Genomic DNA, 14,341 nt, shown 5'->3' with positions numbered 1-14,341 from the left:
AATTTGCTGCATCAGACACGTCCCCTGATGTACGACAAGCCCTCCAAACACACTGTTGTAAAGTGGTCTGCAAATAAAGAGGTTTGGGAACTAAAGAGCTAAAGTGAGAGTTAGTCTGAAATTGAAGTGAAGGAAATTGTCTAAAACACGGGTCTAGCACTATCTAGTGGCAGTAGGAAGATAAGAAACTATTGCTTTACATATTATGCTGTAATTTTGACAAAGACCAGAAAAGTTACACCATTTTAATTGGATTTTCTCTTCCCCAAACTCAAGATTTGAGTACGGCCGGTATTTTATTTCTTAATATTATGTCAGGTGATAAGTAATACTTTAGATGAGTTCATTAACGTATGTTGGTCAATGCAGCCAACTCTCCTTCACCCACAGTAGCAGCAGGCCTTTCTATCTGTCCTGTTTTCAGCTGGGACGGTTAATTTTCTTCCTAGTAGCTGGTGCAGTGCTGTGGTTTGGCTTTAGTCTGAGACTAATGCTGGTAACACACAGATATTCCAGTTGTTGCTCAGTAGCACTTACCCTGATCAAGGACTTTTCAGTCTCTCGTGCTCTGCCATTGAGAAGGGGCGCAAGAAGCCAGAAGGGAGCAGGGACAGGACACCTGACCCAAAGTACCCAAAGGGGTATTCCATACCACAGCACGTCATGCCCAGTATACAAACCGGGGGGAGTCACCTGGAAGGGACCGATCACTGCTCGGGTAGGGCTGGGCATCAGTCAGTGGGTGCTGAGCAGTTGTATTGTGCATCACTGCTGGTTATTGCTTGTTTTCTTCCCCCTTTTAGTTTTGTATCTCTCTCATTTCCCTTATCATTATTATTAGTAGTAGTAGCAGTAGTATTATATTGTACTTTAGTTATTAAACTGTTCTTATCTCAACCCATGGGTTTACATTCTTTTGATTCTCCTCCCCATCCCGCGATAAAGGGAGCGATAAAGGAAGGGGATGAGAGAGCAGCCAAGGGATGAGAGAGCAGCTGAGAGAACTCAGCTGGTGCTGAGTTACCGGCTGGGGTTAAACCATGACACTATCCAACTTAATACTGAGGAGGAAAGTAGGGACACATCAGTGCAGCCCTGCTGAGCTCTCATCATTCAGATTTAAATCAGTGCCTGCACCAGTCACACTTTGGCACTGAATTCCCAAGGTTTGAGGAAGGATTGTTTACTCAGGCACAGCATGTTGACTCAGTGCACATTTTATGTTGTGCTTGCACTGATAAATCAGGGCACTAGAATGAGAAGTATAAACAGAGTTTGAATGGACTGCAGTGGTTATCTTGGATCCAGCCAGGCTTGTCAGCTCCAGCTTAATACTGACCATACTACACCCCAGCTGGTTCTAGTTAAAGAGCCCTGCTGCAGAATTCAATTGGCCCTGGAGGTAAAGCCCTGCCACACACCAACTGAGTATGTGTAGCACCACCTCAGGGACCTCTGCCTTCACACCAGTTACCTACAGACACAATAATGTGGAATAAATGCCCTTTTGTCAGTTTATGTATGGCCAGTGGGAATTTTATGTCTCGTGGGTTGTTATAGGACGTCTGTCTCCCTAATTCCAAACTTCCCGATGCATAATTTGAATTCACTTAGGTCCTCTTTTGGAAATGAGTTCTCTGCCAGATGAAGACAGGTTTCTTAGCACAATTACCTAATAGACTCCCCACCACAGAAGCTGGAACAATGACTTTTTTTCACTCTAAATTCTAACATCTGCAAACCCAGTACAATTCTTACTTTAAACCAGTTAAATTAGATGTAGACTCTTCTCTTTCTTTGGAATATAATCACATTATACTGCTCATTCTAAACCTTTATCCCTTTATTGCAATAGACTGAGAAATTTTCCTTGATTTTTTCTTACCAGGGTGATTTGTCTTGATGTGAGATTTTATAAGTCGATCTTCAGAAAATGACTTTTCACACACAGGACAGGAATAACTCTTTTTATCCTTAAGACGAGAACGGAAGAAAGAGATTGCACATTATCAGTCCACTGGTGTAATCACTATAGTCATTATTCAGTAATACATGCTTCTCAACAAAGTCATAATTGAAGGTTCAGTTTTTAAGGAAAGAAATGGAGATATTTATAGTGAAGTAAGTGAAGGAGAAATACGAAAGTATTCTAAGCACACCATTAATCCCCATGAATGAAGGGCTCCATGTTACAGCACATGAGAATATGCACAATAAATGTAAGCGTTATTGTCTGACTGACTCTTTAGAGAATCAAGAGTTGAAAGATGAGGTCACAGAACAGAAGAAAAGGTATTTGATAGAAGCAGTAATATTCAGGGTTTTTTCAGTTTTTTTCACAAGTCCACTCTACTGAAACCTAAGGATCAGATCTCATTATACTGAAGACACCCACCAGTACATATATGTATAAAATGGCCTGAAATCGAGCACAAGAGTTAACAATGACAGATGCCACTACCTATTCAGTGTCTGCATTTCTAACTGCTTTATAAATATTCAGCAGTTTAGGTATTGCCAATAAAGTATTATTCTACTATTTTGATTTCAAAGCCAGCCTGATGTTCTGGAAGATTAACACTATCAAAGAAGTCCAGCAGGAGAGTTTCGATGAAATTTCCTCCTATATGTAATTTTAGTGTAATTGTAGTTTTAAGCCTTTTACAAATGCATCAAACTCCACATAAAAATGTAGGACTTTACTCCATTGATTGGTTTTTGGAATAGAAGATTCAAGGAACCCACAGTGCTGACAAAATCTCATTAGGAAAGAGCTGTTCATTTGTGGAATTAAGGTCTTTCAAATGATAGAACCTATTACCCCTAAATCTGTTCCCGATGATTTCGCACTTCTACCTGAACATGTTATTCTAATGAAAATTGAGAGATGAATTCCAATAAAACACTATAGTAATGTTTGAACCTTCTCAAAGACTGGGTTGCACGATCACATTCATAATTTGGCACATATAAGAAAAACATAAGCACAATATCATTTTGGGGCTGTTAAGGGGCCGGCTGAAATTTGTTGACAAATCTCAGTCTGTTCCTCAAACTTACTATATAACTGTTTTCAAAATACACAATAAATGACAATTAAAGACCAGCAACACCCAACTGTACATTAAATGTATACTAGTTACTTTCATTTATTTATACTAGTATACGTTTAATGTACAGTTGGGTGTTGCTGGTCTTTAATACTCACTGTATTAAGTATTTCTCTGTGTGCCCAGAACACTAAGACGAATACACCTTGCTGTTTCATAAAGTTGAATTAGAAAAAACCCCAAACAACCAATAATTCCCTCCACATACACTAAGTAAAATGCTATAATTGTGACAACTTTACATTCTTGCTAATAACTTTTCAGGAAGGCAAGACTAGAAGCCTGCGCATGAGAGAAGAGTCAAAATCATCAGTAAATGTATCAAGAGCTATAGAGCAACACAAAAGTACAAGCAAGAACACATCTTTCTATGCGACAATGGTAACAAAATTTTTCTATAACAAAATAATGCAAACAGCTTTCTTTAAGCAGTTAGAAAGTTGTCATACCAAGTTCTGCACCAAATGATCTTCAAAAGGGGTACCTTTTTCAGTGTAACCAACAGATTGCACTTCTGAGCACCAAGTCCCTTCAAAGTGCTCCTGTCAAGCTCCAGCCTCTCACCAAAACCATCCAGCTAAAACCAAACCTTTCACAGCTGTTACATCCAGGCCAGTGCCACAGACTTTTGGAGCTAAAATTGTTAATTTTGACTGTTTAATGTACATCTGTTGCTGCTCTGAGAGCTTGTGACAGTGCTGGTCCCTCGGTGTAATCCCATCACTCTCACAACCAGCCTTTAAGAAATCCCCTGTTGCAAGCGAAGTATTTCAGAGCATGCAGGTCACGACACAGAGCCCCAGAGAAGGTCTCCACCACCACAGCTCTAGCTCTTCAGAACACCCTTTCATACACAATGACAGAGGCACTTTGAAGGCCTTAGGCTTTGTTATCATTAGTTCCATTAATAGTGTCAAATTAAGATAATGGCCATAATAAAAAATGTTTAGGCCCAAACTGGACAAACAACAGAAATGTAATTTCTAATGCCTAATGAAACAGAATTAGCTCCCTCAGTTATACTTCCAAAGAGTGAAGATGTCCAGGAATCTTCATCATGCTATTAAAATCAGAATTTTCACAGATGATTGCCAAATTATGCTGATGTCCTATTAAAATGCAACTTGGCTACAAGGATCTGATGTGCCCAGGAGGCAGCTATGCACACATGTGAAGGAGGCTAAAGAAGAATTTGCTAATGGTTAGAGACTTTTATGAAGCCTGGCAAGCAGCAGAAATCACAGCTCACAAAATGACAAGCACCTGCACGCAGTACTGCTTAAGCATGGGGTTTTTTGTGTGTGTGTGAAATAACCACTAGTAAAGATGACTGGCATTCACTATGGAAGCAAGGACCAAGAACAAAAGCCATTTTCCAACTGAATGCTTGATCATAGATTTTTTGGTTAATTCCTTCCCTTTCCAGTACTTTGCATTCTTGACTACGCAGTGGCACTGGTCCAGAGGCAAAGGTATCATAGTCAGACCAGTGATGGTCTCAAAATTATCTCTCCTTAGGGAGGGGAAATAAGCAATCACAGCTCTAGTATCTCACTTCCTACCGACAGCTCTAACTATGCTATTACAGGAAAGGTCAGCAGCATAATGAAATTTCTAAGCATCTTTCCAAAGACAAGAATCATTTATATCCCAAAACGCACGTGACAGCAGATGTAGCCACCTCACAGCAACTGGTGGTTCTGGGTGTGAACTCCCATTTTATTCAGGAGCTTCTCTTGCAGCATTAATTACATATATAGATTTAAAATCATTTCAGAGACCAACCTCTCCGTGATGTTTATCTGCTCAGCACACCGAGTACTGTAAAACCCACTGGATGTTGTAAATAAACTGGTACCTATATCAGCATTCTTTAGTTCCACAACAGGTTCCTAATGTTACCACTAGCTCATTCAGAAGTCATTATAAACTGCCCTTTCCTAGCTACTATGACACGAAAGTAAGTCACACGTGTCATGGTTTGAATTTCTAAAACACTCCATAAAAGCCAATAATTGTCATAACTGTCATAGACAAGCATTAGAGGTAAAAGAAGGGTAAAATCAGAGAATATTTGCAAAATCTTGGTTTTGAATCAAGCTGAGCCTCAATTTCCAGACTTCAAAAGTAACAATTTTGCCTGTAACAACAGCGTGCAGCAAATACAGAGGAGGCAAGAGGCAGCACATGCACATTCACTATCATAATCTCCCAGGGAATAAATAATCCCAAATTCACTGCAAGACTTGGATGGTGCATAGACAGTAAGATGGGGTGCTGTACACTGAGTGACAAGGGTGAACATAAGCTGCTTTTTAATAACCATCATTTATTCTGTTCACCAAATAATACAGGGATTCAGGTCAAAAGCAGTCAGCAACAAGGTAATGAGAGATACACATTCATAGAAGATACTGAACTGAGATTTTGGTATCTTTCTTTTGATATGTTGATATCTTTTATGCTCTACCCCTGGCGGTGTTCAAGGCCAGGTTGGACGGGGCCTTGAGCAGCCTGGTCTAATGGAAGGTGCCATAGGCAGGGAGGTTAGAACTAGATGATCTTAAGATCCTTTCCAACCCAAGCAATTCTATGATTCTATCTCTAAGGAAGCTTTAATTTTAATATTTATTGAATTGATTTTGCAACCTAAAATTAACATTAAAGAAGCTTTCCACATTGAGCTGTGCATAGTTTGATAAAGTACTATATTTTGGAGTGAGTGGTCCTGTGTGCATTAAGTAAATATACCAAGCAGCGGGATCAAAGGCCAATACGAGAACTGCCAATTTTAGTCACTAAGTTCTAATACATAATTTTTTCAATCTATTTAAATACTCAAATATATTTGAAGTATCAGTAAGCATCGTTCTGAAAGATCTCACTGTCACACTGGTTTTAATTATGAAATGCATTTTCTCAGTTCTATTTAGTATCATGAAAATGATGCTCCTGGTGGGAGCTGCTGGACGCTCATGACACTTGAAAAACAGGTACTTACGTAAGGATATTGGATATCTAATCTCAGGCTCTTTGTCCTTAAGTAGTCTTCGACATCATTTGCACAGATTTTTGCCATCAGATGGACATCATAAATGCAATAAATTCAAAAGCAGCCTAAAAGAATGTCTATTATGTGAGCTTTCTGCCCATTTCATAACAAATTTAGACGCTGTTTAAAATATCTACAGAATTGTGGGACAAAGGGAGAGGAAAAAATGCTCCCTTTTGTGTCACCTCTTCTGTTTTGTCTTTTTAAAGCTGTCCTGCAGTTACAAAGAACTAGTACTTAAGAAGAGTAGGAGGTGCAGTGTTCTGTTCTGTTACAAACACCTTTAAAGTAACTCCAGCCATTGGAAATACTGGCCAAGAGCCTACTTGCTGACTGCAGAAGATGACCTGAAGCCACTAGGCACTGTACGTTAACAGCTTTTTTAAGTAGCTGTGCAGAAATTGGCCACATCTTGGGAAAAATTAACATGAATCCTTAATTCAAGCAGCACATGAATCCTTAATTCAAGCAGCACATTTCACTAGTAAAAGGAAGTGTAACAACAGTATTTATCACAGTACTTTAAGTGAGTTGTGATGTTGCTTTCACATGTGGCTAGGAGGGATTTGCCGCATGTGGTGCATTCTGTCCAGGGTGTGTAAGATTTATTTACAAGACACCACCAGTAAAAACCATAATGTTGTGTAAAAAATGAAGAAAGATCCATCTGTGTGAGTATTTCCTCGCTCTTAAAGGACAGAAGAGTGAGCGTTGCAATTAAACAACTGGTATTTTCTCCTCTGCTGGAATAAGAATAAAAATCAATTCAGGAGAAGGGTAAATTGCCTTTGGAAGTATTTTATTGCATAAATTATTAAAATGCCAAATTGCAAGGATGTAGTTCACATCAATTTTCTGGCATTATCAGTCAAGAAAGTTTAAATACAAACAGCATGCCTGTCAAACATTTTCTGAAATGCTAAACTGTACTTCATTCAACACCAGTACCTTCATGTAAAATGTATGAGGTGGTATGTTCCACCTAAGCACTCCAGATGGCCTTCAAGAAAGACTCCAGTTAAAAGTAGACTAAATTCATTATGTTGGGAGAGCAGGCACTGGCTGAGCACCCTTTTCTAGAGGTCAATTTGAAACAGGAAGGAACTTACCTGTGTTCATACAGTGTGAGTGTATGCATGGTACAAACTCTCTGGGTACACACGGGTCTAGAACGTCCCAGATCAACTACACCTCGCAAGCAGAAAGGATCTTGCCACGTGGTAGGAAAAGCACATAGACCTTTTATGACAATATCTTAACCTATTTGGGCCATTCATGCAAAACAATAAAACAAGAAGAAAAAGCAAGGCAATGCTGATGTAAAGAAAATAATTGGGCTTTTTTCTTAATCTTCCAAGAAAAGCATGTAAGGAATTTCACTTTCTCATTCCTTAGTTTTAAAATATTTCTTATTCTGAATACCATAATAGATTTTTAAAAACATCCTGTGAAAAAATGCAGGGTTGATGTAGAAAAGATTTTTCCTCAAAAGATTATTCATGAGATAGTGTTGGATCAGAGCAAGACCACAAAGCAGTGTATTGCACAAAGAGGGCTTGCAGTCAGGCATGCAGCCCCTTGCTTAATCTCACATAAAACATGCAACAGGACACATTGAAGAAGTAGACCTGACCTCTTTTTAACACAATGGCATTCAGAGCTGGAAGGCTTCCTGAATAAGATAGGAGCCTTTAAAGCATGATCTCTTCATCTTTGTAACAGCAGCAGAAAATGATAGGTGGTGTTCAAAGAGAGTGGCTGCAACTAGCTGGAGCTATTAGGAAAAAAATAACTCTTCAGCTTAAATTTCTTCCATCTGTAGTAATTAAGAGAGGAACATGTTTTCATTTTACCATTTTATGAAGGAATGGAATTCAGGTTCATGGAACTAAGTGAAGTAACAATACTCTCATTTTACTCTCTCAAAAGCTAAGGAATCTGAGAATACAGGGGAAAATCAACGGGAGAAGACAGATGCAGACATATCCTACAGGAAACTACTCCCTGCGCAGAAGAAAGCAAAGAACGCTCGGGTAAGAACCTGTATCTTCAAATATTGCCACACAATTCCAAACACGATGATGATGACACTTAATTGAGACAAAGGTACTGTTTTGCTTGTTACTCACCAGTTCCGTGTGAACTTTCAGATGTGCCTGCAGCTTGTATTTATCTGGAGTAGAGTAGTCACAATGTTCTGTGGGACATTTCAGCAAAATGTTACTGTGTTTCTGAATGACGTGACGCTTAAGGCAGTTTTTGGTGATGGAAGAGTAATTGCACTGGGAGCAGTAATATAAATGTTCTCGAGTATGCGTACGAACATGCATGTCATAATGTACCTGGTACCAGAACAACTTGCCTGAAAATGAAATTAGACATGAAGAAAGTAAATAATAAACAACTCTAATTGAAAACTCCAACACAGAACCAGTTTTCTTTCAGGACAAAACACACCGCTTGAATCATGTCCCTTTTGGTTTAATGAAAAGTTGTCCTAAAGACACTGTGCTACTGAAAACCTGTTTGCAGAAAACACTTTTGACCTGCAACAGCCTAACAAGGGCAACTTTAATATAGATCAATGATCATTTCCTAATGAGAAAGTAAGTGCTTTAAATCTGTTCTACTACAGAAAGAACCTGAATGCAACTGTACACTAAAAGAGATTGTCCAAATTGTTTTGTTAGTTCCTTTTGTGTTACTCCTTCCCTAAAAGCCTTTCTGACATAATGGTATCAACGAGTGCATAGTAATTTATCTAATGTAGAGTGTTACGGTGTTTCAAAAACATCTTCAAACTCTGATTCCTCTCCCTTATCAAGACTGAAGACTACAACATAAATCCCAAATTCCTTCCTTTCCGGTTATGTAAACACAAAAGTTTTCAGTTAAAATAGATGGGAATGGTGTGTTACTCAAAAAAACAATTACAGTTGATCTGATTCTATGTAATGAAAATTGTCAGTCAAAAAGATACGGTTCAAAACGAGCCACAAAAATACACCAGTATATATGTATCTACTGTACAGAATGATTATTATTGTTATATATCCTCACATAGTATATGAAAAAGAGTCTGAATTTTATATTAATTTGATAATGAAGCTTAAGCATTAAAACATGGACTAATGCTGATCACATGCCTAAATCTGCTCCGCTGGCCCCAGTGAAAGTTATGAGGTAGGAAGAGGCATGTGGACAGAAATGATCTAATTCTATCAAATTCCACATCGACAGAAAATTGAGCATAATAAAGCACTTCTTCACTATATTTCACTAGTGGTTTTTTGAGGAGTCATTTCATGCTATTTATACAGCAAAAAGTAAAGCTGGCTGGACCCCAGAATCCATACTGAACTACAAAACTAATACTGCTGCAAAGATACACAACTACATCAAACATTAGTAACCAGAGGAGCAGGAAAAAGATGGCTCACTACATAACACTTAAAAACCCAATCAAACATAATTCTATTGCTCCTTACCACAATATTCACATTCTAAGTCTCCATAAACCTTCCTTATCCTCTCACACAACTCCGTGTTCATTTGTCTCTTCTGCAAACTATCCAAGATCTGCATAAAGGCAACAGCTCCGCTCCCGCTGTCTGATGTAGCTGCATTAGAAGAGGCTGCCTGGGGACCAACGGCTGCATTCGCTGCTGGTGCTGGCAGAGGGCTTGTGGTTTCTGCTGCATTTTGAATTGGCACATTGCTTGTTTCTGATTCACTGGAAGGAACAGCCCGATTTCTCTCCTCAGAGTCTGAAAGGTTCTCAGTCACTGCATTATCCTGACCCAGAATTAAACTTTTGTCTTCAGACAGCAAAAGCTGAATTTCTTCACCCTGCTCATTTACTGAGCTGCAGGGATTAACTTCCTCTTCGTTTGCAGGAGAACCTTTTAAGTCATCAGGACCAGAAGTACCATTTTTCAGCTGGAAGCAGTCTGATGCTACACAGGATTGAATGTCCGGGACTGCTACATCTGTCATCTGACACAGTGTCTCTGGTACATTCTTCTCCAAAGGATTTTCAAATGCTAAGGAAAAGGCAGTATCGATTTTAGTCTCACCATTAGGCTGACCATTATGGTTTACATCTGCAGCTGTTGATTCACCTTTACAAGCAGATGGTTGTGGTGTGTTACCACCATCAGTACTCATGACAGTCAACTCCTCTGCACTTTGTGTTAGCTGTTCACCAAGGGCTTCTGGCTGGATATCACCTCCAGGCTCAAGCAGGCAGAAACTCTGATTGATAGAACTGTTAAAAACAGAAGCCTCCTGCAAATCTGCATGCACATCTTTGATGTGAGCACGGAGTCTTACAGAACTCACAAACTTCTTCAGGCACACGGAACACACGTACACAAACGGGTGCTTTCGAACATGAAGCTCAAGGGCTTGGTATTTAGTGGCGCCATGCCCACAGAGCTCACAAGCAAAGGGTCTTTCATCACCGTGAACAAGCATGTGACGGTCTCGATCAAGTTCATTCTTGAATTTGCGCTCACAAATATGGCAGTCGTAAAGAAGTTGCCTTTTGCCCTCTCGTGTCATCAAGCAAAGCTCATCAAAAACATCCTTCACCTTTTTATCTTGAAGGTCGTGTGTTTCCTTGATATGCTTGATCAGATTTTTCACATCTGAGTATTTCTTTTTGCAGAAGCGACAATGCTGCTTGATTTTCTTATGAACTCTTTCAATGTGGACTTTGAGATGGCCTTTGCTGAGGCAAGTGAACGCACAGTAATCGCAGCTGAACTTCTCCCCTGTATGTTTCCGCATGTGAACGTTGAGGTTGGCTTTGATGGCGCTGGCGTAACTGCAGTACGAACACTTGTAAGGTTTTTCATTTGTATGGATCCTCAAATGTGCTTGGAGGGAATGTTTAAATTTGAACACTTTGTTACAATATTCACATGTGAAAATCTTCAGTTGAGTTGGACCCAACCTAAAAAAACCCCAAACAAAGCAGTTATGTTTACAGCACAGAAACTTTGTAACATAATAATCAAAACTACCCTAAATATGCATAAGGGACAGAAACGTTTATTTTAAGAGGTATTCTCCACAGGCTTTTTAAATTGACAACTTATGCACAGGCAGGCTGAGAAAGTTGGGGCTGTTCAGCCTGGAGAAGAGAAGCTGCGTGGAGATGTCAAAGCAGCCTTCCAACGTCGGAAGGGGGTCTACAAGGACACCAGAGAGGGACTCCTCATCAGGGACTGTAGCAATAGGACAAGGGGTAATAACAGATTTAAACTTAAACAGGGGAAGTTCATGTTAAATACAAGGAAGAAGTTCTTTACTGTGAGAGTGGTGAGGCCCTGGCACAAGGTGCCCAAAGAAGTGGTAAATGTTCCATCCCTGGTAGTGTTCAAGCCCAGGTTGGATGGGGCTTGGAGCAACCTGCTCTAGCGTGAGGTGTCCCTGCCCATGGCAGCAGGGTTAGAACTAGATGATCTTAAGGTTCTTTCCAACCCAACTAATTCTATGATTATATTTCAGCTATTCCTTTATTTAAAAGGCTCAGAAAACATTTTAGTTTCACAAAAATGGACAGGGAAGCATCTCATTCATATTTTGCATGAACACAAATATAAATGCTTCACAATTACCTGCTCGATTTCATTGCCTGTTCATATGGGGTTTGCTGAATAGCATATTCTTGATACCCTCTTCGTTGTGATGGGTCTTGAACTGTTGCCTCTGGAGTTGTGGGTTCACTTTCTTGGGGAGCAGCCTCAACAGGAACAATTTTTGTGGCTCCTAAAAGCAAGAACGAAAAATGCTCGTTAAAAATGTCCTATTAAAATGTGCATTATCTATAATATGCAAGTATAAGCAAAACATTAAGCTCTGCAATCATCAGTTCAACTATTTTAGTTTCTGTTGTCAAATTCATGTGCATAAAATGATGGATACACCTCCAGAAGACATCAATATTTACACCACAGATCTGCTTAAATAACAAGCCACGACTGCTGGTTCTCAGGATTAGTCATGGTGCTTGACGCCTGCTATTAGGTGATCCTACATCCAAATACTTCCACATTTTAAAAGCTGTAACTTTTCAAAATGAAATTTTAATGTCTTTGTTTCTGCCCCATGCTACATCCTTTAAAACTTCAGACAAGCTGTTTAATCAATTCCACAAATAAGGCTGGGGAAAAGACATTATTTAGTCTATATTTAAAAGTCTGCACAACTTTTCCTTAAACAGATCTTTTACCGCTTATACTTTGGGGCATACGGCCATCCTCTCAGAATAAAAGAATATGTTCCATGGGCGCTTCTCAATCTCCATTAAAAGCAGAAGTAAAGGGGCTCTGCTGAACGCAGTAAGATCAGATTCTGTCCCTCAGAGCTTTATGGTTAGTTGAGGCAAATATAAGCATATTTTGAGATGTGATTGAGTGGAGATTATTTAGCTGGGTGTTCGTTATTTTCTGAACAGTGGCAGAAAAATTTAATGTTGGTCATCTGTAGTGAGCATTGAAGGCACTGAAATTCCATATAAATATTCATTTACACTGAAAAAAACCCCCACTGATGTATATCAAAACAAGCATCCGCTACTGATTGATCCCCTCCTTTTTAACTTCATCTGTTTGCAACTCAATCTACCTATGTGTTCAATGGGAATGCTATTATCTTCAAAAGTTGAAATTATATGTATTTGTGCATTTATGTACTTATCCATCCATACATACAATTATTTCATACTACTAACAAGTACTATAGAAAAATGTTTGGAATAATTAAATGTTGCTTTCTGATCCTCTAAGTTTTCAGCCTATGCTACCAGAACACTGTAACTTCTAGTTTTCCTGCCACTCCCTCTCCCACAAATGCCAGGTTGTCCACCAGGACTCCATCTGTCACACTACACTATAGTTGCCCAGTGAGGCAGGAGCTTGTCATTGCAGTCCAGGAGATGCAGTTCAATCAGTGGGTTCAGTATAAAGATGATAAAAAAGACATTAGACACCAGATCAGTGTTCCCATATGTCAATATTTTGAAAATAGTAGCAAATTCTTCTATATTTAGAATGACTCTGTTAAAAGAAAATAGATCTTGAACTGCTCTATATGCACGGCTACCTCTTCCAGGCCTCTCATTTCCTAAATGTGAGACAAAGATCCTCAGTAAATGTTCTGCACTAAACCTCCTCTGTGTCCTTTTGCCTTTCAGGATGTTTGACCATTTTCTGAAAAGACTGAACTGTTTAACAGACTTTTGTGCTACCAGTATAAAATATTAATCACCTAAATCAGGCAAACTAGGTAAGTACTAACTCATCAGTACTTTGCATACTTGCAGTGGACAGAATGCTCCAGGTCATCCTAGTATTACTGCCTCTAAATTCCCTATGCAATTAATAGAGACAATGTCTCTAAACCTAAAAAGGGAGATCCAATTCTTCAGACAGACTGGTAAGAGTATTTGCTTACAGTGGGCAATCATGTCCCCTCGAGTCAGGGAATAATACAGAAGCATTAAGAAACATTAGACACCTCCATCCACTTGGGATGCTGCCTGAGTATGGGCTACTAATGGACCAGTAGCCTCAGCAATCACAGCTCTATCATAAACTAATGACTAAAGCATATGCCCAGAAAGTGAGAAACTTGGTTTCTAGGCTCTACCCAACCTAGTAGGTAGAACCAACCTGCCCCACATCCCAGAAGAATTCCCTCAATATTCCTGTCTCTAAAAGCAGCCACAGGCTAGGGAAATGTGTAAGCATAAGGTGAACAGATACAAGGTCTGGTTTTCCCTTAAAAATGTTATATGCCAGTAAGGAAGATAAAAGTTTTCCTGTTCCCCTGGACAATCATCTCAAGAAGTCAGAGTATAAAAAAAGCAGAGGAGGAAAAGATACCCCTTCCTCCAGCACTACTAGATCTCTATTTTAAATGCAGAATGGACTTCAGTTTACTAGACTTTATTTATGCCTTTTGCTTTCCTCTTTTCAGTCAATATCATCTGTTTTAAGTAAATCTGCTTTAAGTGCAATAAGATTTGAGTTCCTCATGACATTCTGACAGCAACTTCAACAGATAAGCACTGCCCAATGTGCCTTACTCTGGCTCAAACTCAGTGATGGCCTCTAAGCTCTTATAGTCTGTCCTTTAGAAACTAATTTGTGTAATTAAATTATGGAACAAT

The 14,341-nt window shown here is 39.3% G+C and overlaps 1 protein-coding gene across 3 annotated transcripts in view; it reads right to left on the bottom strand.

The window, feature by feature from the left end:
* The window catches only part of ZFAT (zinc finger and AT-hook domain containing), a 77,667-nt gene that overhangs the window by 35,780 nt on the left and 27,546 nt on the right, over positions 1-14,341 (bottom strand). For all 3 annotated transcript variants that reach the window (XM_030509037.1, XM_030509182.1, XM_030509096.1), the window contains 4 exons: positions 11,787-11,937; positions 9,651-11,119; positions 8,292-8,524; positions 1,886-1,973 (listed from right to left, as the gene is read on the bottom strand). In XM_030509037.1, coding sequence (XP_030364897.1) covers positions 1,886-1,973; positions 8,292-8,524; positions 9,651-11,119; positions 11,787-11,937 — 1,941 coding nt within the window. The remainder of the gene's footprint in view (positions 1-1,885; positions 1,974-8,291; positions 8,525-9,650; positions 11,120-11,786; positions 11,938-14,341) is intronic.

Source organism: Strigops habroptila, chromosome 1 (genome assembly GCF_004027225.2).
Source record: "Strigops habroptila isolate Jane chromosome 1, bStrHab1.2.pri, whole genome shotgun sequence".
Lineage (NCBI taxonomy): Eukaryota > Metazoa > Chordata > Aves > Psittaciformes > Psittacidae > Strigops > Strigops habroptila.
Note: the sequence above shows the minus strand (reverse complement) of the source record. Positions and strands in the feature narration are given on the sequence as shown.